The sequence below is a fragment of the Bidens hawaiensis genome, unplaced genomic scaffold (assembly GCF_021521415.1).
Source record: "Bidens hawaiensis isolate Kalapana, Puna unplaced genomic scaffold, B.hawaiensis_p1.1 tig00004525_1, whole genome shotgun sequence".
Lineage (NCBI taxonomy): Eukaryota > Viridiplantae > Streptophyta > Magnoliopsida > Asterales > Asteraceae > Bidens > Bidens hawaiensis.
The window spans coordinates 1,165,358-1,189,876 of NW_027491273.1; the positions used below are offsets into that span (position 1 = coordinate 1,165,358).

The 24,519-nt window shown below is 33.1% G+C and overlaps 1 protein-coding gene and 1 pseudogene across 3 annotated transcripts in view; both read right to left on the reverse strand.

Annotated features, from left to right (window-relative positions):
* Positions 1-24,519, reverse strand: part of LOC143626810 (proline--tRNA ligase, cytoplasmic-like) — a 265,181-nt pseudogene that overhangs the window by 232,346 nt on the left and 8,316 nt on the right. The gene's annotated exons all lie outside the window — the stretch shown is intronic.
* On the reverse strand, positions 10,897-15,320 carry LOC143626809 (ras-related protein RABE1a-like). Of its 2 annotated transcripts, none has more exons than XM_077096772.1 (9): positions 15,171-15,320; positions 13,195-13,267; positions 13,016-13,116; positions 12,673-12,738; positions 12,485-12,582; positions 12,297-12,359; positions 12,128-12,220; positions 11,188-11,322; positions 10,897-11,094 (listed from the first exon to the last, which is right to left on the reverse strand). In XM_077096772.1, exons 1-8 carry the CDS (start codon positions 15,238-15,240, stop codon positions 11,236-11,238), a joined length of 651 nt encoding a protein of 216 aa, XP_076952887.1. In that variant the 5' UTR covers positions 15,241-15,320; the 3' UTR covers positions 10,897-11,094; positions 11,188-11,235. The 2 variants fall into 2 exon arrangements, with proteins under 2 accessions (XP_076952887.1, XP_076952888.1); XM_077096773.1 differs by having other exon boundaries at positions 10,900-11,041.

The window sequence follows — 24,519 nt, forward strand, 5'->3', positions numbered from 1 at the left end:
CCAACTCTGCAATCATTTCTGACTCACTAGAGGCTGATTTCACTAATTTGGTGATCCCAACTTTTCGTCTTCGTTCAACAGTTGCTTCTGACTTGGAATCCTCACATATAAACTCAAGGAAATCCCAATCATCCTCTTCGGGTTGGTCCAATAACATACCATTACATGACGATTTCAAATATTTTCTATCCTCGTATGTCAACCCATCAATGAAACACTTAACCAATTCCCACAACTCAATCTGATGGTGCGAGCACTTCCTAATCATCTCCTTATAACGAGTAAAAGCCTCATGAAACAACTCACCCGGTAACTGTGAAAAGTGTCGACTCTCAATCCGAGCTTCGTTAGTCTTCGACTGTGAATAGTACTCGTTAAGGAAAACCTGCTGCATCTCACCCCAGTTCTCAATATTGTGCATCGGTAGCGAGTTGAACCAGTGTTTGGCTTTGTCTTTAGTGAAAACTGGAACAACCGCAACCGAACCTCATCCTGATCATATGTACCATCCCCGATAGATCCGCGGATAGCTATAAAATCTGATAATTGTGAATACGGGTCCAGATCCTAGTCTGTGAAAGTGAGGCACAATATTAATGTATGATGGACGGGATTTAAATGTCGGTTGCCCTTGTACGTGAACCTGTGGGACAATCGATGAAGAACCATTTGAAATCACCGGTCTAAATCGACTGCTAACGACCTATCTTATAATATTCGGCTCTGATACCAATCTGTCACACCCCAACCTAAGGCGGAAATGTCGGGGCATGATCCAATTGCTCACAGCTCGAAGATACTATCATAATATAAATGTGACAATATCTAATTAGTTATTTTATTTCAATTATAAACACAATATTCAAATACAATAAACAATTTAAATATACAAATATAAGCTCAAATAAAGGTTAACTTGATTATTTTCTAAGGTCTTGTCTACATGTCCAAACTTCAATCTTCAATACAAGCAACCTTAAACGCTTACTAAACGCGATTAAACGAGCTAACGAAAAGCGAGTCGTCCACTTAACGATTAATGGAACAAGAGATAATCGAGGTCAAAGGGTCTTGAAGCTTGAAAGTCAAACCGGAAGATGAAAGTTCTTGAAGAAAACGCCATGAACCATCATGAACGAATTTTTTTGAGTTGGGGGCTGAATTTCCAGATTATATTAGGGTTTTAGGATATGTATTGTTTAAATATTAAAGGTTAAGACTTGTTTATTAGGAAATAGCTATTTTAGGAAACCGAATAATCAATTAATGGCAAAATCGGGTATAATGATTTTGGTTTGGATAGCAATAAAACGAAATTTGAATGTTTTATAAAATTAGTTGACATACCTTGGAGCTTAAGTTTCGTTAATTTAATCGAATAGGGAAGAATTGGCAAAACTAGTCCCTGAAAATGCGATTTTTAGCCATTTTAAGCGATTTTAAAGGTTGTTAAGAGCTATTCGGCATAATTGAAATTTATGAAATTATAAAACAAGTTAAACCAAGTTAAAAACCATTAAATACAAGTTTTAAATAGTTCGAAAGATCCAAATTACGTTCTCGAATCGGTTTAAACAAAAACGAAAAACCCGAGATGTTACAGTCTCCCATACTTAGGGAATTTGGTCCCGAAATTAAGGAAAACTAAAACATTGTCGTTTTGAAAATAATTAAACTTTTAAGAAAAATATCATAACATACTTCCAATAACCGAATCAACACTTCAAATGACAATCCGATAAGGGCACTTATATATAGGATGTACCAGTGGCGTATCCACCATGTCCTTATCATCTCATCATTCGTACTGTTACCTAAGCTACCTTAGGTTCTAAATCATGACACACAATTTTGCGTATTATGATTTCCATGCGAGCACTCGGATAATTATGTCCGCGACCATAATTACTCTTATCGTCGGATTGTGCACATAATTCATTTAATCATGTGGGTTATAAAACATTTAGAACCATCATTTGAAAGAACAAACGTTTTGTTAACTTTAAATATAGATTCAAGAGATAATAAATGTTCGAGTTTGATTAATAAAATCAGGTAATTTCTATTATATCTTTTGATTAGGAAAGTTAAAAATTTTGGAGATTGAAATGGATTTCTTGAAGCAAACATTTGAAATGAATTATGATGATTGAAAATAAGCTAAGAGTGGAATATTATATGAAGTCAACCTTGATAGATAAAGTAACTTGATTCATGAGATGATATGAGCAAAAGTATAATTTATAACAATTCTTAAGATAGTTAATAACATGCGGAATCCTTAAGGATCGTATTCTTGAGATCGAGAGTATAAATTAAACATAGTTAAGGAAAATTTTTTTATGATTCGAATTTGGTTAATTTGAGAACTTATGAGATTAAGGAGAATCTAATTTAAAGTTATAGCTTTTCAATTTGATTTTTTTTTTAGATGTGATTAATTTGATTTTATAATAAAATATTATAATAATTTAATTATTAATGAAAATGCGAAAATATACGTATTTGAATAAACTGATAATAGATTAAATTGAGAAGTGGATATTCCCGAATCACCGAGATAATCCTATTCCAACTAAACCTTTAAAACTATATAAAATATAAGCTAGGAAATTGAAGATATTAAATTAAATTAAATTAAATTGAGAATTCGTGGATTTTATTGTTATTATTATTTTTTCACAAAATCGTTATAAATATTAGGAAATAAATAAATTAAATTATCGATGATTTATAATGAAAATTCGAATAATTAGCAAATTTTAAATTAATTGTGATACCAAAAATAAGAGGTGAAGCATATTATAAAATAAGATAAACGCGAGGCTAGAAATGCATGAACCACCATGACTATTCTAACAACTACGAATTTATCATTTTTAAACGTTCAAAATTTTCAAGGTATATCAAAATCAAAGTAGGGAGTTGAAGTATTTACAAACCAACGTTTAGTTTCAAATAACGACTAAATCAATAAATAAAGTGTGTGATGGGTTTTAATAGAAATTAAATCAAAAGTCAATTTTAATGGTAAACATTAAATTAATCAATGGAGATTTTTTTTAAATTAAAAATAGAAATTAAATTTAGAGAATACATAATAAAAATTTACAATAGTTGAATTTTAATAATAAAGATTTATAAAATGGAAAATAAGTTGTGAAAACCATCATGAGATTGAGGAAAATAAGAGGTAATAAAATATTTATAGTTTTAAAGTTGAGGGTAATGATTGAAATATACTTGATAATTTATAGTTTGAGAATATGGAAATAAATAAGAAAAGATTATTTAAATAACATTTTAACAGATATGAGTTAGTATAAGATTTCTTGTTCGAGATATTTTAGTTTTGTCGAGATTGGCGGTCGTTTGGTTAACTGAATACAGCAGCAAACTCCTTGTCGATTCAAGTAGTCAAATGGCAATCACAAGAAGCAGGCAAAGGACGTTGATTACGATGATTGATTCTTAGGAAAGACATTCTATGAGGACCAAAGATGAAACTTTATAAGATGATGGGTAAGTTGTGGAAATAAGTTGATGTGAGATAATAGTGATGCGTCCGTATATGTATGTATATAAATTAGTGCTAGTGAAGACTCGAGGACGAGTCGGGATTTAAAATAATATGTATAAGTTTGAAGCATTTAAGTAAATGAACAATGTTTATAAAATTTTCCAAGAATAAAATATTCAAGCATATCAAACTAGTTGACATCCCATGAGCTTTTCATGGCAATTTGAATGGCCCAACTAAATAAAGCAACATAAAGTTTGTGAATCGTCCTCCCATGAGCGTTCCATGACAATTTGTTTGCCCAATTCAAATAGCGAATAACAAATAATTGAGTTGGTCAGCCCATGAACATGTACATGGTGTTTAACTGACCCAACTAATTAACGAATTATCGAATCAATGGAGTTTTTCGGACCATGAGCGTTACATGGCATTTAACCGACCCAGCTAAAAATCGAATCAACGAATCAAATATGAGCAGTTGGTGTATCTCAGGAACCACCCCGGACGACACGTTCCAACCAACAAAAAAATCAAATTGAAAACGGGTTGAGAAATGGATAGTCGGAGTGCTCATGGATTTACATGGATTTTTCACCCAACTAAGCATTTTAAAGTAATTTAAAAACACAATTTTGGAAGTATAACCGTTTAGCCGGTTATGTTTACCACGCAACCGTTTAGTCGATTACGGGTACCACTTAAAGTTATGGTTGTATGACAATTGTCATACCCCCATGCTTCAAGGTGAAGGAGCAAAACAAAACATGTGAATTCTTAAGGAATTTCCCACAATAAAAGATAATCTACCAAAATAAAAGATTTAGAAAAATATTTTGAATGTGAGGCATAGCCTCGGAATTTGTGTGTGTGTGCAATAAATAAGTAAGATACAATACAATAAAATAATTAATATAAGCAAGCTGTAAACAATTTATTAAATAACACATAAGGTAGTTTACATAAGCATGTATAGGGTCCTATGCATATGTCTCGGACAATTTCTAACGACCTATCTTATAATATTCGGCTCTGATACCAATCTGTCACACCCCAACCTAAGGCGGAAATGTCGGGGCATGATCCAATTGCTCACAGCTCGAAGATACTATCATAATATAAATGTGACAATATCTAATTAGTTATTTTATTTCAATTATAAACACAATATTCAAATACAATAAACAATTTAAATATACAAATATAAGCTCAAATAAAGGTTAACTTGATTATTTCCTAAGGTCTTGTCTACATGTCCAAACTTCAATCTTCAATACAAGCAACCTTAAACGTTTACTAAACGCGATTAAACAAGCTAACAAACAAGCGAGTCATCCACTTAACGATTAATGGAACAAGAGATAATCGAGGTCAAAGGGTCTTGAAGCTTGATAGTCAAACCGGAAGATGAAAGTTCTTGAAGAAAACGCCATGAACCATCATGAACGAATTTTTTTAGAGTTGGGGGCTGAATTTCCAGATTATATTAGGGTTTTAGGATATGTATTGTTTAAATATTAAAGGTTAAGACTTGTTTATTAGGAAATAGCTATTTTAGAAAACCAAATAATCAATTAATGGCAAAATCGGGTATAATGATTTTGGTTTGGACAGCAATAAAACGAAATGTGAATGTTTTATAAAATTAGTTGACATATCTTGGAGCTTAAGTTCCGTTAATTTAATCGAAAATAGGGAAGAATTGGCAAAACTAGTTTCTGTAGTTCCCGAAAATGCGATTTTTAGCTGTTTTAAGCGATTTTAAAGGTTGTTAAGAGCTATTTGGCATAATTGAAAGTTATGAAATTATAAAATAAGTTAAAAACCAATAAATACAAGTTTTAAATAGTTTGAAAGATCCGAATTACGTTCTCAAATCAGTTTAAACAAATACGAAAAATCCGAGATGTTACACTGTTAACCTGAATCGGCTGTCTTCGTTCCTCCTAAAATCTTCCAATACCGTCTTTGTCTCGGTTTATGTTCCTTCACCTGTCACCTCTCACCCTAACCGGTTACTCAACCTCCTCAATCTCTTCAACACGCAAACTCGCATCTTCATTTCTCGGCTCAAACCTGTCATTCCTTTTATTCCTCCAATCATCCCCACTACTACCATCTTTCCTCGGTTCTCGTTCCTCCTCATCTCCCTCTTCTTCGTCTTCAGTATGAATACTAACATGGTCAAAATCTCGAATAATCGGCTGTCGGTGACAAGGGGTATTGTTCGGGGCTGATGGCCCAGGTCTGTCATGATTTCGGTTTTGGATTCTGGATTGTCGGGCTGAATGTTAGGGTTGCTGATTTATGTGTATCGGTGGTAACTGGTCATTGTTTGGTGGATTTTGGTTGTTTGGTGGATTCTGTTCGGGTTGGAAAACATCGGGTGGTGGGTTTTGGTTGTGATTCTGGTTCTAACCTTCCATTTCTGAATTTCTGATCTGAGCTCGGTTCTGCCGAGCTATACGTTCAATCTCTGGTTCGTAAATCAATGGGGAATTTCTCCTTGAATGACGGGTGTGCATAAACCTGTTACCTGCACAACTAACACACCCCGCGTAAAATGGGAAAATAAAATAAACTAAAAATAAAAATAACAACTAAATTAAACTAAAAACAAAGAAATCAATTAATCACAAAAACACTAAGCGCACAAACTCCCCGGCAACAGCGTCATTTTGATGCTAGACTGTCGCTATATAGTCAAAAGTATTAAAATTAGTGTTCCTAATCACCTAAGAAAGCTAGGGTAAGTAGGGTGTCAAACAACGAGGAGTATGTGGTCAGTGTAACGCGAAACTGATACCTAACATTATGAAGTCAACTATAAATAGTGCCGATCACACTAGCAAAAAATTGGTTTTAATATTAATCGAACAAGTAAACAATTTTCAAGCAATTACTAAAGACAAATCACACCCAAGGTTCAAGTAAAGAAATAAACAGCCATCTCATGTTCACTTAGCATATTAACTATCAATGATCAACTCAGATTGACTAACTAGATAAACCTTAGGCATCCACGCTCGCTAACACACGGCACTGGTTATCAAACGATCCCTGCCAGTGTGACTCAACTAAGGGCAAACGTATGCTTCATCATATTCAAACTAGTCAAAACAATCCTATAAGCAATTATCAAAGCAACTGGCAAACTAATCGTTCTGATCAAAATAAACCTAAACCGACTGAATGCACAGTAATACCAAACATCAATACTCATAGATTAATCAAAGACAATTACAAATCATTCGTTCTTAACACATGAGAAAAACTGTTAAATCTAATACTCTACATCCTGGGTGTGATTCGAAGGGTCTATCTGCGTCTCGACATCTCTCGGGCTTCGATTATGATGTTATGGAACATGTAGATGGCCTTGAGATGAATGGAAATGATGGTAGGCAGCTATTCTCCTCCAAAAATGCTCTAGAAGCTGAATGACTGCGTCTAGGGTCGTTAAAACGAGATATAACATCAAACCCTAACTTTCTCGATTGTGGGGACCATCGTGTAGCGCGATGGTCTCCTCCCCTGGTCCATCACGCTACGCGATGGACCAAAAGTCAACAGATTTTAAAAATATAAAAGGGCATCGCGTAGCGCGATGCCCTGCCTCAACACCCATCGCGTAGCGCGATGGGTTACTTCACTTAGCAAGTCCAATAATTTGTCTCAATTTGCGTGTTGGACATCCCGAGTCTTCATCCCGTGCTCGTACAGGTCCAAATTAAGCGCGTTAAATACCTGTGACCTGAAACACAATAAACACGTATGATGTACCAAAGTTCCTAATCTAAATGCGTAACACGGCTAAGTTAATGAACTAAAATATATACATATAAACCGAACATCAGTAAACCAACTCCCTAAGTAGCGTGTGGTCACCATGATCTTAATAAAAAAATAAGAAATAAAATAAAAAAAAGAAAAAGAAAAAAAGCCTAATTTAACTTTTCCTTTTTGAGAGTATGATTGGTTTATTGGCTTTCGTCACCTACCAAATTCTTTAGTTGGTGATTCTTTTGAAATTGAAGGTATGTTTTCTAGTAATGGTAAGGAAGGAGAAAAGAAAAAGAAAAAAGATGTGTTAAAACTTTTATAGATAGGAACATACATGGAGAACTTGAAAACGTTACATGCCCTTTAAGCAACCCGAATAAAAAGAAAATTTTAGTGCTTAAATTTTGGAAGCAACAAGCAATATATAGATGCGCAAACTTTGACAAAGTATGACAAAGTAAAGGAACGAGCACTTTACGAGAATTATAGGCATGATCATGACATATCACTCCCACGTATTGATACGTATCCAACCCATGGAGCAACTCCGCATCCTTTTCGAGTTGTTCCTATCCATTCAGTTTATGATTAGGAATAGGGGTGGGGGTGGGGTGGGGGGGGGACCGTTGTTGAAAGGATTTGAGGAGGTAAACGGATGAGGATGCTGAAGGGTCTAACTAACCGTAACATTCATTAATACTATTAGGTCTATTTATATGTTTGTGTTTTAGTCTATGGATCATCGACGTGTTATGTTTATCAATTTACTATTTTAAAATCCTTATAATCGGAGATCTAATCCTTCTCGAATCGAATTAAATGGAGAATAGCCCATCTTGAATCCGGCAGCTATATTTATGTCTATTTTAATCAACCAAATTTTCGGTTTCTATCAGTCACCTATCCTTGTTTTTGTGTTAATACGTGACGGCTACAAGGGTGCCTTGTATGCCAAACGAGCTTACTTGTCAATCTCTGAATGGGTCTTTCAGATTTGATTATTTCTAAAAAAACAAAATACTATTTTGAAAAGAAAGTTGGTTAACTTGATCATTTTAAACATCTTCCCTTGAATCTCACTACCCATTGGGTCACACACTACATAAATACATATTCCCATACTCTCATACCAAAGTCTACCTTTAAAAAAATAAAAACTTGATACTAACACAACTAATCATTGTTGCAACACAAGCAAAGTAGATAAAAACATACGAATGTGACTTGTTTCTTTAGCAATGTCCCTTGCAATAATACATACAAAGTTATAAAAAAGATAATGAATCAAAATTAGTATGGATACCCTCAATACCCAGTAAGTTTTCATGAGACGAGATGCCAGCCGTCAATATGGATTTTAGCGTTCTTAGTCTGACTCACCCAAGAAAACTATCAAGGAGGAAATCCACCACTCTAAGAAGACCCTTGAGTCAAGTCTCCAACCTAAGACCTCAAAGATCCCAATGCAACCATTACCTTCGTGCCATTGGATAAAAAACCAATTGCTAACATATAAATATTGAAGTTATTATAAATATCAAATTAATTGAGCAACACACGGAGATTTAATAAATATCAAATTAATTAAACATAATTGGAAGACCCGAAGTTCAATCGGGTTAACCTTAACCCGATTAACCCAAATTTACAATAAAAAAACAAACAAAAAATATTCTCCTTTGTGACTCCAACTCATTTATTAAATCCTTTCTCTCTAAAAACCAACTTGGCCACTCGTATAAAACACATTGAGTTGTAGTTAAGTGTGTATAACACATAGTTATGTTCCCATGCAACCAAATAAAGTAGCAACTTTTACAATTTTAGCATTTGATGTATGATAGTTTATGCATTAAAAAATGTTAGACAAAATTAGTGCAAAACTTGTCAAAAACAAGCATCACTTAAGAGTTTTGACCTCTTTTCATTGTGGATATAAAGATAGCCATCAGACTCACAGAGACCTAACTCCTAAGTGATCTCTTTAAAGCTAAATGCACTTATAAATGTCTAGTGTCATCAAAATTTGTAGTCTTGTGAAACTTTTAGTCGTATCTCACGTTAATTTACTCGTTATAAACAAAATGTTTTAGGTGCATCTTGGTGATTTTAGTGTCATCAGGCCATTTTAGGTAATTAAAATTCACTTAAGATCGTGTGAGAAATTAGAATATACCTTGATAGAGGAGCACAAAAAACCCGAACCCGGAACCGAAAAATATCCGGATGCGGTTTTTTTTATATCCGAGCCCATACCCTACCCTACCCGTTGGGTACGGATAGGGTATGCATTTCAGTACCAAAACCCATACCTGAAACCGGACTTGATTTATACTCGGTAATACCCGAAAACCGGAACCGATTCCATACCCGGAACCGGGTTTTTCCAATACCCGAAACCGGGTTTTCAAATATCCGAAATTACCCGAAAAATACCTGAAAAATACCCGAAAATACCCCTAAAAATTGTAACCCCTTAAAAAAATCCAATCTATACCCGAAAAAACCCCAAAAATAGGGTTTTTTTCAATTCCCGGAAATAGGGTATTCATATACTCGGTTTTAGAATACCCTTCTATACCCGACCCGAACCATATGCACAGGATATGGTTTCTAGAGACAATACTCGGACTCGAACCCGACCCGGGTACTGCCAATACCAGATTTTCCAATACCCGGTCATACCCAAAACAGGTTTCATGCCCAAAACCGGGTATTTGAAAAACCCGATTTGTGCACCTCTATACATTGATACAAGTTAGGAAGTGTGGAGTGTATACCTGATTAAGACTGGTCTAAAATCTGATAACAGTGTATGGACACAGCATCACCGGTAGTTATGAAGGTTTAACCACTATCGGTAGTTATAGCAGTTATATAGCTGCCAATGGTAGTTATGGCGGTTATATAACTATCAAGGGTGGTTATGGTGATTTTGGTGGTTATATAACCACCCATGATAGTTATAAAACTACCAATTGTAACCATGGCGGTTTATCTCTCGAGCAATCTGGTTGACGAAATTCATACAAACACACATACTCAGCTTGTGTTAGAAGCCAAGTTTATCCGATTGAAAGTTCAGGAAAAGTACCCCCAACTATTTCGATCTAAAAGTGTTTCACGACACTCGGATTATCCCGACGTCACAAATTTTGAATCCCTCAACAATGCATGCATATCTTGAATCCCTCGACAATACATGCATATCTCTATAATTACTCACAAATGCTCGGATCGACTATACATACAGCATCCATGTATATATCAAGAGTGACTAATTCTACCATTTGTATTTCACGAACACAGTTCGGTGCATAACTAGCACGATGCAAGGTTGAAGCGCGCCCCAAACGCCTAAGTGGTGTCGCACATTGTACCAAAAACAAAAATTAGAAATACAGGTCTTGCATAAATCACACATTGTATATATGACACGATAATTATTTATAGAAACAACATAAATTTTGTGATAAAAGTGTTTCGGTCAACACAGCCAACACCCCTCCCTCGACTTTACTACTATCGGCCGAAGTAAACAACATGCTGAAAATTGTGCCAAACTTAAATCATTCCTAAAAGAATTACAAGCTACAAAACTGAGCATGAAGCAGAAAATATTCCCACCTCCAAACTTGTTGCTCCTAAATTATTTAAAAAATTATTGATGTCTTTTCATCTCACAATTATTGATAGTAACTTTGACCATCTTTTCCCAATTTCATATTCTTTCCAAGCCTGCTTTTCCAAAAGATTAATCAAGTCAAGATTCCGTTTCTTTAGAAGGAAGTCTACAGGATATCACGATGATCAGACGCGACAAAGTGACAGATATGTTAAATTAATCAATCATGAGTAGAACAACTTTAGAATTATAAGAAAACCTTAATAATCGCGTCATAAATGCACTATTTCAATGCAACTCATGTGTTTTATCCACAGCATGTTGATGATTTCTGGCCGGCTTGTGAACCTCCTCCAGCTGCCTGATCTGGTTGGTTGATCTTAATTGTCTGAGGCTGTAATTAGAAATACCAAAAGGGTAAAAACAAAACAAGATTTTAGAATAAGAAAGACATGGGTATAAGCGAGCATAGCATATCATGAGCTACTCGAGATTGGCTCACTAAAAGTTCGAATCCAGCCTATCTTAATCGAGCTCTAGCCTAAAAATGAGCCTAGCCTGAGCTCGAGCCTAAAAACAAGCCTTTTATTTAATTTCTTAAATATATAAGTTTATATAAATATTACAGTAAAAAAAAACTAAATAGTATATATTATGTTCTAGATATATATAACTAAAATATAAATAAATAAATAAAAACTTAACTGTATCTAAATTAATTAGTAAATAACAAAAAAAAAAGCCAAGCCCGAGCTTAAAAAACTACTCGCAAGCCAAGCTCGAGCTTTAGAAATAGAGCTTAAAATGAGCCAAGCTCAAGCTTTATAAATAGGCTCAAAACGAGCCAAGCTCAATAGTCAGTTCGGGGCTCGGCTCGACTCGTCTACACCCCTAGTTGAAACGGACCACATTGCGTTGGTTGACCAGCGAACACATTTTGTTCATTATTTAAAAAACATTTGTGCCTAATTAAGATGTTCACCTAACAAAACAAAAAAATAAACCAATTCTATGAATAAAAATGATATAGGCCAACTTTCAACCTGTTTGACTCACTAAACTCGTCCACTTATAGCTACATATTTTATTTCAAACAGCCGACATCGAGCCATAATATGTTAGATTATTTAAGTCTACATATAGCTCTCATTTTAAATGATTGGTAATAAATAATATAAAGAAAACTGTAATATGCATACCTCAGGTTTTGAGTCCGTTTCAGAAAGTCTTTGTTTTATATCCTTAGCTATAGAGAAGAAGGCCTCCTCCACATTCATATTTGTTTTTGCACTCTGTTTAAATATTAATATAAGTAGCAATTTAGGCATGTGCTGATGATGTTTGACTATTCATACATGTTTGACTTACAGTTTCAAAGAACTTCATTCCATATTCATTTGCAAGTGCCTGGCCTTTTGAGGTAGGAACAGCCTACACAAGTCAGCATGAATGATGATGATGATGATAATGGTTTAAGAAATATTATATTTTCTGAATCATAATCTGATTCTTTTAACAAAATGATTTAAGAGGTTGTATGCATTAAAAGAGCATACCCTTTTGCTTTCATCCATGTCAGCCTTGTTCCCAACAAGTATCTTGTTCACATTATCAGATGCATGTTGTTCTATGTTACGAATCCAATTCTTGATGTCTAAACATATTAATCATCATAATCAGACCACTTAAAGGAAAAAATAATATGAAAAGTAACTAATTAAAGGTAAGAGGTATAAGCAATTACTGTTGAAGGATGATTCATCAGTTACGTCATACACCAGCAGAATACCCATGGCTCCACGGTAATATGCTGCAGAACGCCAAGATTAGTATCCGAAAGATTATATAAATAACAGTGACCTACTTTACATGGGTAGGTTTAAATACTACATACTTGAAAGAATCTGCAAGTTCTTATCACGCAACCAGATTCTGTATTCAGATGCTTAAACACGTACTAAAATATGTTCCTAGATAGGTATTAGGTTTAAATATTACATAATTAAAAGAATTTGACATTGATTACAACAAGCGCCTCATTAAAAGGATCATTTATAGAAAAAAAATATATTTTCATAAATACATACCAGTTGTGATTGTCCTGAATCGCTCCTGACCAGCAGTGTCCCAGATCTGCAGTTTGATTCGTTTCCCATCAAGCTCAATGGTCCTTATCTTGAAATCAATACTATATAAGAGAAGACCAAAGTATTAATTATCAGTATTCCCTGAGACAACTTATAACGTAAACTGTTAACATACGAACCCTATGGTTGTGATGAAACTAGTGGTGAAGGAACCATCAGAGAAACGTAACAGAAGACAACTCTTACCAACACCTGCAGTAGTGAACAAAATACAATCATAAACGTCTGAGTGATATAATACTATATCAGTATATCTAGATTTTAATATAAAAGAAAATATCAGAAAAACTATGATATTTTGGTAGAAAAATATAATCTAAATGGGAAACACGATCGGTGTATGGAACATCGAATCGGTCCCTTCCATTAAAAAAGAAAAATAGACACTTCCATTTTTGTATTCTTGGTTGAGAGTATTCAACCTTAATCTTTTTCTAAGCGAATATGAATAAAGTCCCATGAATTCTATATGTTATTGCTAAACTGAGCCCGAGCATAGTTGTCAATAACAAATAGCGACAACCTACCTATACGCTACGCAGCGATAGCAATGGAATAGCGGGCGCTATATCAAGTTTAGCGATACACAAGAAGAAACTTTTAAAAAATATTTTACATGTATTTTTTTATCAAAAATCCGGTGCATATTGATAAAAGAAATACAGTTCTTTTTCAATTCTGAAACAAAAAACCCTAAAAAATCTTCCTTTCAATAACTATCCATCATCATCATCATCATCGTACTCAGTATATCCCACCAATAGCAAAGCTATGGTAGGGTCTAAGGAGGGTAAGATGTAGACAGCCTTACCTCTACCCCGTAGGAATAGAGAGGCTGCTTCCGGTGAGACCCCCGGATCGATAGTAATTTTGCATCAAGCCTTGGACATAAGGCACATAACACTCAACCATCAGCACACCGGTCGATTGGTGCATGTACCCTTGTCTTTCGGCTATCAACCCCACCACATGATGCCTGATTAACCTTCCGCCACTTTTAACGTTATTTTCACGAGATTAGTAAAATAACGTCAAAATTAGTGCAATATCACTTTTGCCCACCCGAGGGTTCACACATATATACATTATATGCGCGCATCGCAAGCAGGGCGTTTTCAATAACTATCCATATTTATCTAAAAAGAAAATGCTATTTCTTGCTCTATTAGGTCGCTACATGAATTTAGTGGGAAGATGACGATACACTATGCGAAACGCAATATCAAGCGCTATGAGCATCGTTGACAACTATGAGCGCGAGCTCAACCCTCGTTTAATTTACAAAGAGCTGGAGCTCAAGCTAGGCTTGTTTCAAGCTTTATTTCAAAAGCTCGACTCGTTAATTATTTACTAATTAGTTATATATATTTACAATTATTTTTAATTATAGTTATTAAAAATCTGTATACAACATAATATATATTATTTAACTATCATTACCATAACTTTATATATAACAATAATATTTAAATAAATATGTATTAAACATAATAAATAAAAATTATATTAATCATGTGCTCGTTTAGGCTTGCGAGCTGACTCGAGCGCGTTTATTATACAAGCTTACCTATAGGCTCGAGCTGCGGATCGAGCCCGTTTAAACCCGGCTCGATTCGAGCTTTTTTTTGCGAGCCGATCTCGAGTAGCTCGCGAGCAGCCGGATTGCATCAGGTAGTTTAACTCCAAATGTTCCACTTCTCTTTCTTTCATAATAAGTTTAATAACCAAAACATATATCAAGCAGTTTGCATGCATAGAATAATTATTCAGTTAATGTTATCATGATTTTATATATAATCATAATAATAATAATAATTAAATAAATATGTATTAAACATACCATGGGCTAGTTTAAGCTCGTGGGCCAGCTCGAGCTCGTTTACAGATAATCAAAGCAAACAGTTTGCATGCATAGAATAGAATAGAATAATTAAACTCCTTCTAACACTATTATTATCTATCATTCTCTCAACAAAGCATCTTCAATATCAATAGGCATAACAAATAATTAACGCAAAATGACGATCCATTACATAATTAGTACGTAAATTAGCCCTAAATCGAGATTCAAACAATAGAAGAATGAATTACGTACCGCTGTCGCCAATTAAGAGGAGTTTGATTAGGTAATCGTGATCCGATCGACCTCTAGCTGGAGCAGCCATTGATTGATTAATATTATTAATCAAAAGGAAACCCTAGGCGAGCTGGTAAGTATACAAAATTAGGGGAAAATTAAATAAAATAAAATAAAAACAGAATTCAAATAAATGTATGTATGTATAGAGACAGAGATTTGTATGTATAGATTTGTATATTTACTAACCAGAGAACGGGATCTCAACACAGGAGAGAGATGGGAAGCGTCTCTGATACCCGTTGAAACTGGTTTTTATTCTATTTTAATTAATGTGCAGTGGGAACCGGATGGAAACTGTAAACTTTCGGGCCACTGTCGGGTTCAAATGTGAAATTAAAGTTATGTTTCGTCTATTCATTATTCATCCGGATATCTGTCGAATAGTCCGAGTAGGAATCGAACGTGCATTCACATTGAAGAAGGTAAGCCTCTTACCGTTAAACCAAGTTCTCGAGACTTAAAAGTAGTTAGAAGATAATTTGTGTATGTTACTTGATAAAACGTGTGCTTTGTCATCCAGTGCTTTATTTCGTTACACCGTTATATTAATGCTTAGAGCATTCACGTTTAATCCAACGAAAAGCATGGGTGAGGTTTTTATAAATATGGAGAGTTGTTTGTGGTGTTATGAGTGGAGAGGAGAAAACAGTGATTCTTCTGTATATTTAAAAAGTTAATATTCATGTCTAATAATTTTTTAATATATTTTGAAAGTGATTCTGAGTGAAGAAAAAAGAAATTGTAGTGATAAAGATATTAAAAATATTATTTAATTGAAATTAGAGAAAACATGTAGTGACTTTTAGAGCGTATTTGGGATTGAGTTTGAAAAATGTTTATTGACTTATTGGTTTTTTTAAGAGACATTTTGAAAAGCCAAGATTTGGGACTTTTGGAAAACGACTTTTTAACCCTTTTGAAAAGCTAAAATGATAAATATTTTTGTGATTGCCAAACACATTTTAATTTATTGCCTTTTTTAAAACACCAATAAGCTAATAAGCAATTTTCAAACGCAATCTCAAACATACTCTTAGTGTAATTTTGGATTCAGAGATATGGAAGGAATGAGAATGCTCTTATATTGTATATAATAATTGTGTTTAGGAATGAAGAATGAGCATACGGGTACCGGTACCAACGATACAGATTCGGTACCAACTATTTGATGTTTCAGGATCGGTACAGTACTAGTATTTACCAAACTTTTTTCTACGATACCGGTACAGAACTGAGCATTTTCAGTACCGGTACCAAGTTTTTAAGAAAATCAAGATCTGTACCGGTATGGTACCGAGCTCATTCCTAATTGCGATTAGATAAGGTTCCGCGGTGGTGAAGTTTTTCAAGATATCGTCGAACTGAATATGTTCAGTACCGGTACCAAGTTTTAAGAAAATCAAGATTGGTACCGGTATGGTACCGAGCTCATTCCTAGTTGCGTTTAGGTAAGGTTCCGTGGTGGTGAAAATTTTCAAGGTATCGTCGAACTGAGCATTTTCAGTACCGGTATCAAGTTTTTAAGAAAATCAAGATTGGTACTAATATAGTACCGAGCTCATTCCTAACTGCGTTTAAATAAGCTTCCGCGATGGTGATGTTTTTCAAGGTCTTGGATTCATATTGAGTCAACAAAGATAATCTTCTATGATGTTAAGCAAATATTTTCTATGTAGTTGTTTCAAATATGATAAATATGTTGTGTAAATGGGGTGTGTATAATCGAAATGGAAACCTTAAGCCCTTGTCTTTTAAAAGTTTAATCAAACTAAAGATTGTTTTACTTTTGATGCATCTATATAGTTGAAAATTTTTGGACTAATTTCCCCATAACAACTTGGTTTTTTTTTATTTAATTAGGGTGTAACATATACACCCCTAGATGTCAATTTATCCTCTAATTTCAAGATAGTCGATAAAAAAAAGCTGAAATGTCTTAATGGGAGGTTTTCTAAAACCAAAATTCGGATTGATTCGGTTTGAGTTAAAAATATGGATTCAGTTCGGTTATGATCAGTTTTCATATTTAAATTTAGGCTTAAAATATCTAGCCCAACAAAATAACCCGAAGCGATAAGTCTAAGCTTACAATATTTGGGCCATGGGTGATCAAAGTTTGGTTCGAAATCGTGAAACCGTCCAAACCGGTTATCGGTTCAGTTTTACGATTGGTTTTTTTTTCTCAAGTTTTGGCCTGTCGGTTTCAATAATTTCAAACCGTAGCAAATAGTTTGATTTACGTTTGTACCAAAAACCAACCTTATAAAACTAGACTAGACCATATAGTTTAATTATACTTATAATTTTTAAATATTTTATGTCATATAGTGGTTCTCTATTAAATATAAACCGGTAGTGTAAGTGTGTATATAATATCATATTAACTAATTGATTTAAAAATGGGTTGAGGCCCAAATCCTAAACGCAGTAACAAGTTGTAATGGATCTGACTTTGGGTTGTTTCTTATTATTATTATTAAACTATTAACCCCCTATATAACATACATTTCATGTTTCTGGACAACTTGTGTTTAAATGTCACTATGGGCAATTTAAATAAATAAGTTAAACTTTCAAATACTATTCATAGCCGGACATCCCCAATCCGTGATATCAAACCGTAAGTTCAACGGTTTGGTTTGGTTTACAAGAATAGAAAACCATTACTAATGGTTCGATTCATGGTTTGACCCAAAACCATGAAAATCGGACCATGAACACCCTAATTTGGATAACATTTTGTTGTGAACTATCTAGTTATGAATTGGCAAATACGTGTAACTTTGGGCTCAAAATAATAAATTTAGCCCATAAGTCCAACAACAAACATTCAAACAAGTTCCGTGATTTTCGTTTTTATAGTTTGGTTTGGTTCAGTTTTTGAGCTAGGCGTACCCGAAACCAAGCCATAACTTTTTGTTCTCAAATAAACAAATGAAGACTATTAAAGAAAGACTGTTAAGTGAAAAAAATAACTTGGAGTATTAGTAATAACTATTAAAAGAAAATGTAGTAATTTAAACAAAAAGTTATGACATAAGACTGCACGTAGTGGGAGTTACATGGGGCTCCAAAAGTGATGATGTGGTTACATATGTCTATGTTAATACCATTACGTGACATGCAAATATGGGGCCATTATCTTTGCCCGCTAAAGACTTGATGGGCTCCAAAATTTCAAATGTTGAGAATTGAACATTTAATGAGATAAATTCTTCAACAGAGTAATTAATTAAAATAATTTGGGGACTTAGCAAATAATAATGATGAACTTAAATTTCTTTACACTAAAAAACTAGGAATTTTAATATTTTCATCAAACCAAATCTATATTTTCTATGTTGATAAGCTTTAAAAAAGATGGATCGACTACCCAATGATTTATCTTCTTGGGAGGTGGATGAGCCGGTGATAATCAGAATTTTTTGAGTGCGAGTTAAACTTTTAGTCAAGGACGGCTAGATATCACAATCCGAATCGCTTAGACGAAGACCACCACTATAACGGAAACGAGTGAAACTTTTATTTGATTAAAATGTTATTGTATTTTTTATTATTATTATTTTTGTTGTTTCATGATTTAAACTGTTATACTTATCTTACAACTCTAATAAAAGTCTACTTATTTTGTCACTTGTCAAGCTCTCATCACTTCTCATTTTTTTAACCTATATTCAATAAAATAGTATTTATTTCGGGTCAACCCACCCAAATAATGATTTCCGGATCCATATATTATTCGATCCATTTCTTTTCATTCAGCACTCACCCCTCCCAACTAACAAACCCTAAGTTCCCAACCCTACTATTAGTCTGTCGCCGTTCATCCCCACCGCTGCTATCGTTCATCTCCACCGCTGCTATCGATTCAGACCTAGGGGACCGTTCACCCCCATCGCGGTCTCTTGTTTTCCATTGTTCCTTATTATTAGGTAATTTTACAATTTCCTATTTTAGATCCATCAATTTACAAGTTTTGTTAGTTTTAAATTGTTTTGATGGTTGAATAGTTTTAGGTCAGATATAGATTAGGTGAACGGCGGCGAAATCCAACTCAATGGAGCAGATTAGGATTTTTAGATTTTAGATTATGTAAAACTGTTATTTTGTTCTGTTTAGTGGTTTCTAACTGAATAGATATTTATTTATTTATTTATTTATTAGGATAATAATCTGTGTTACACACGGGTGGAAAATATATCAAGAAACAATATAAAATGTAAAAAACATATTCAATCAACACAAATATTAGACATAAGTTTTTTACCGGCAGATATTACAAAAGATGTTAAACTATGTCTATAACATAAAAAGAAAATACTTTATAAATAAATAATTCAGTAAATAAGAAATAGGAATAATATAACATAAATGAACCATTATACCTAAAAAAATAAAAAAAACACATTAGTAACAGATTTTGTAATATTATTTGAAAACTAAGTTTACAAATACATACCAGGTTTAAACTTATATTTTCACCCGTGTAGAGTTTTTGTTCAAAAACCTTTTGAAACAAAAAATGTCGGTTATAGATGAGGCGAAGAATCTAGTTACAAACGATGGGGAGCGTTATGATTTTTGAACGAAGCATGTGCCTTTTAAAGAATAAACGATGAACAACCTAGTAAATTTAATAAGTTTTTTAATTCTAACAATAATTAGAATAATTAATATCATAATTACTTTAATAAGTTACAAAAATATAAAAGTCAATATCATTGATTAAAATTTTATTGTGAATATGTGGACATTAGATTTATGGAACGTTGATGACATGAAAGCCTATGTGGACAACCTAGGTGAAGGACATGTGGACAAAATTATGTTGCTTTAATATATTAGTTAGATTTATTTAATTAAGCTAGTAGGTGTCACCGTTAATTTCAAGCAATAATCCTGTAGTTATAAGCACGCTCAGATTTGGGATAATGATGGTCAATAGGGGTTCCTTTTTTCTATTTGATTATTTATATTTGCTGTTACCCCATTGATGTTAGGTGAGTACTTACAATTACTATATTTGTTCTACAACCGAGACGTTATTTCTTCACTTCTTTTGTCAAAATTAACAATTTTTAGGTTACTTTGTTATTTTGTTTACAATAAGAAGATCCCGTTGTTGGTCGTTCTAATTGTGTTTAACGAGCGATTTGACTTTGTTTTTGTTTTGGATTAATTTTTGCACACGGCTGATTAATTTTGAGGTAGACAAAGTTTACATACATCTAGGGTGAGCAGATTATGATTTTAAGGTTTTAGAAGATGTAAAAATGTTATTTTGTTGTGTTTAGAAGTTTTCAACTAACTCGATTTATTTATTTAAGCGAACATGTTTCTCCATTAATTTCAAATGAAACTTGCAATCACTCACGAAAAATCTTTGTTATACGTATGTCTGTTTAATTTTTTCGTTCACAATATTTATACTTTATCTTTTTTCATTTTTCTGATTTTATAACTTTGTATTATTTTGTGTTCTTCACTTAAATAGATATACTAGATGCACAAGATCAATACCATTGGTGACTTTACTGTTATATTTGCATATAGTGAATGAAAAGTAATCGCCGACGGGATGTTATTTGTGAATTTCTTTTATTCATGTATATATGTGTCATATAAAAGCACACCTCTCAATAGCAAGCAATGGTTTGAAAACTGACTAAGTGTTTTCTGATTTTTTTTAAACCTTTTTGATTAATATAGATTATATATATTAATATGTTCTAACAAAAAAAAATTTTTAACCCGTGTATCACACGGACATATAAGCTATTGAGAGGTGTGCTTTTTTGGCATTTTAATATGTCTGTGTGTAGGGGTCGGTCTGGTTTGGTTTTGGTTTAAACCGAGCTATTAACCGAGAATTTGGTTTTCGAGCTCCCTTTTTTAAGAAAGAAAACAAGAATTTCGTTTGGGGATTTTGAAAATGTTTTGTTTCGGTTTTCGAAGCGGGTTCAGCTGGTTTTTGTTTTTCTGTATTTACTATTTGTGACTGAAAATTTCGGGTCAAAAATAAAAGGGTGCAAAATAATGAACTTTGGGCATGATATTTTGGGATTGAATGTTTTTGTTTTTTGATGATTAATTCACTATCACATGTTTGCAACTAAATTTTTGGGCATAGCATTTATTAATTTCTTATAAATTATTTAAAATCAACTTTTTTTCATTTTGGTTCGGTTTCAGCCGGTTCAGTTTTTCCAGGTTTCGGCTGACGGAAAAATCGAATTGAGACTTTGTCTTATAAAATTTCAAAACCAAAATTGTCGTTTGTTATTGGATTTGGTTATTTCGTTTCAGTTACATCAGTTATTCCGGTTATGGTTTAGCTATTTAAGTTTCCTTCAAACCCCTATTTGTGTATATGATGTTGTAATATTACTGTCTTCTTCACTATCATATGTTTGGAACTAAATTTTTGTGCATACCTTTTATTAATTTCTTATAAATTACTTAAAATCGACTTTTTTCACGTTGGTTCAGTTTCAGCCGGTTCAGTTTTTCAAGTTTTCAGCTGACGGGAAAACCGAATTGAGACTTTGTCTTTTAAAACAGTATATAAATTTCAAAGACGACAGTTTCCCCTTGCAGTATGTTTTGCGATGACCATAAACAAAAGCCAAGGTCAATCATTATCTAGGGTTGGTTTGTACTTGAAAGAACATGTGTTCTTACTGGACAGCTATACGTCGCCTTATCAAGAGTTAAAAGCAGGAGTAGGTTAAAGATTCTGATTCTTGATAAACAAGGTAATCTAACCAATACAACCACAAATGTAGCGTACAAGGAATTTTTTCTTATTTGTAAAACACTTGCGTAATGTTTGTTATGTAATTCCTGTTATTTTAATGTATATTGTAATTGTATTAACAATATATGATAATTGTGTTACTGATTGTATTTTGCTTAATGTTTAAATATTATAATTTTCATAATTCCCCGTGTAATATACGGGTCTCAAACTGGTTGAATAATAAAATAGTAAGTAATTAAAAAATTGATTGAGTAATAATTGTTGTTAAAACCACTACACTTTATCTAAATGGGGCTTTAGTTAACTTAATTTCGTCTACATGGAGTCTTGGTGGCATTTTAACTAAACAACCATTACACATAGTATAAGTACAATCACTGAAAATAGTTGAAAAGAGGTATATCTAGCAACATCCGAATAAAAATTAGTGCCAAACATAGAATACAAAACCATGCAGCCAATCATATATAAAATATTTACATATCCATAAAATATTATCTTTTTTGAAAAGAAGTGATTGTTAGAGAGAAACGAACACTCATGGGTACTACCTATACACCGACCAATCATGTAATGTCATCTTATTTCTACCATCAGATACTCACAAATCACAAAATTACTGCAGTATCTACCAATAAGTACCCTACAACTTTTTATTATTTTTAATTTAGAATAAATTAAAAAATTAAATGTAATTAAGCTAAAAGTTTCATCAAAATTAAAAATATGCATAATTGAAAACCGAAAATATAAAGTACGACAATTTAAACAATCAGAAAATAATATACAAGATCATTCGGAATCGGAATCGTTCAACGGTTTGAATATCCTGAGATCATCGTTTGAAAAATTAGCCATTAAGAGTTTGAATGAATAAAAATGGTGAAGGTTTGAGTGCATAAATATAGTGGAAGTTTGAGTGAATAAAAATGATGAAGAATTAGTGGTATTTATGTGTGATAATAATGTGTAATTAATTTTTTTTTATGCTCCATCGGTCAAAGTTAAAGCTCTTATATGTGGCAAAGGTTTGCCTAAACATGTACTCATACACCCTTTCCACATGGGGTAGCGTTGGTGTACCATATGGTTTAAAAGCCGTAAACCCTGCCTATGCATGTGCCCCTTCCTCTCTAGTAATCGCGGTTAAGGCTCTAAAATTATGAGCCTTGGCCGAACGTCCAGCTCGCACTAGCTAGGGCCGACCCTACTGAGAATGAGAATAATGTTGTAATAGTTCTACAGTTTGGGAGACTAAAATTCTACAAAGGTAAAGTACTATTTTTGTGTTTTTTATTTTTGAAAAAAAAATAATCAAAACTATTTTATTTGTAATATATATATATATAAACCAAATTTTCATATACTCACTAAATCAATTATTCAAACAACTTCGAATATGAACTACATGTTTCTAATTTTTTTTTATTTACTTCACTTGCTGAATAGGAACCACATATTTATTTGTAACTTTTTTTTTCTTATTTTATTTCATTTGGTATGTATAAAGCTTTTGGTGCTTTAGAGAGGTTTAATATCTAAGCAAAGCATGTGATTTTTGTTCCATATTTTAAGCATGTTGCTAAATACATTATCATAATTCACAAAGTTTGCACTTTTCAAAAGTTTTAAACATTTCTGGTATTCTGGTAGTCACTAGATGTGTTTGATGTCAAAACTTTTGTAAATGGCCTATCGTTAACGATATCAAGCGATTATAATTGTCTAGTGTTATAGATTCGAATCATGTGTCACAAACTATAAGACAAAGCGTGTGTCCACCGTCAGTTTAACTCACTAGTACACCGGCGCGCCGCAACGCACGGGATACAAAAACTTGCTATATCATTATAAGCTTTTACCTATTCATATGTTAGTAAATTCTTATGTTTCAAAACTCATTCTGGCGAAGAGTGCGTAGAATCTCCATCAATGATGATATTTGATTTTTTTTAAATGTATGATATTTGATGTTATAATCATGTATGAGAATGATAAATGTGCATTCATTAATATTTATTATGTATAAATTTGTCTAATTATTATCTCTCTAATACCTCTAATTTTGTAAACGATCAAGGATTGTATCAACAGTATTTATTGGTATTAATTGTCTTTTTCGAACGGATTTGTATTAATTATTGAAATATTTTATGAGATCGAAGAGATTGGTATTCAAATATTTCTTCTTAGAAGGTCTTAATTATCGAAATATGTTACCGCCTAGGCACCTAGAGAACCTCCTAATTGTTTTAGAGCAACTAGAAAGAGATTCTTTAACCAGAAAGAGATTCTTTACGGTTCAGATGTAGGTGACTTGTATTAGTTAATTCTTTCCTTATTTAAATTTTTTCATCCCATGTCATTAGTTATCAAAAATTGAAATAAATTTCATAGATATTTACTTTCCATCTATCAACAATCTATTTTCAAACAATATTTTATCGTTTTACTTTACCATATTAACTATTCTCTCCTATAAATAGTTATTTACACGTATGGTTTATCATTGTCTTTTCATCCCCACATTCCACACATCCTGAA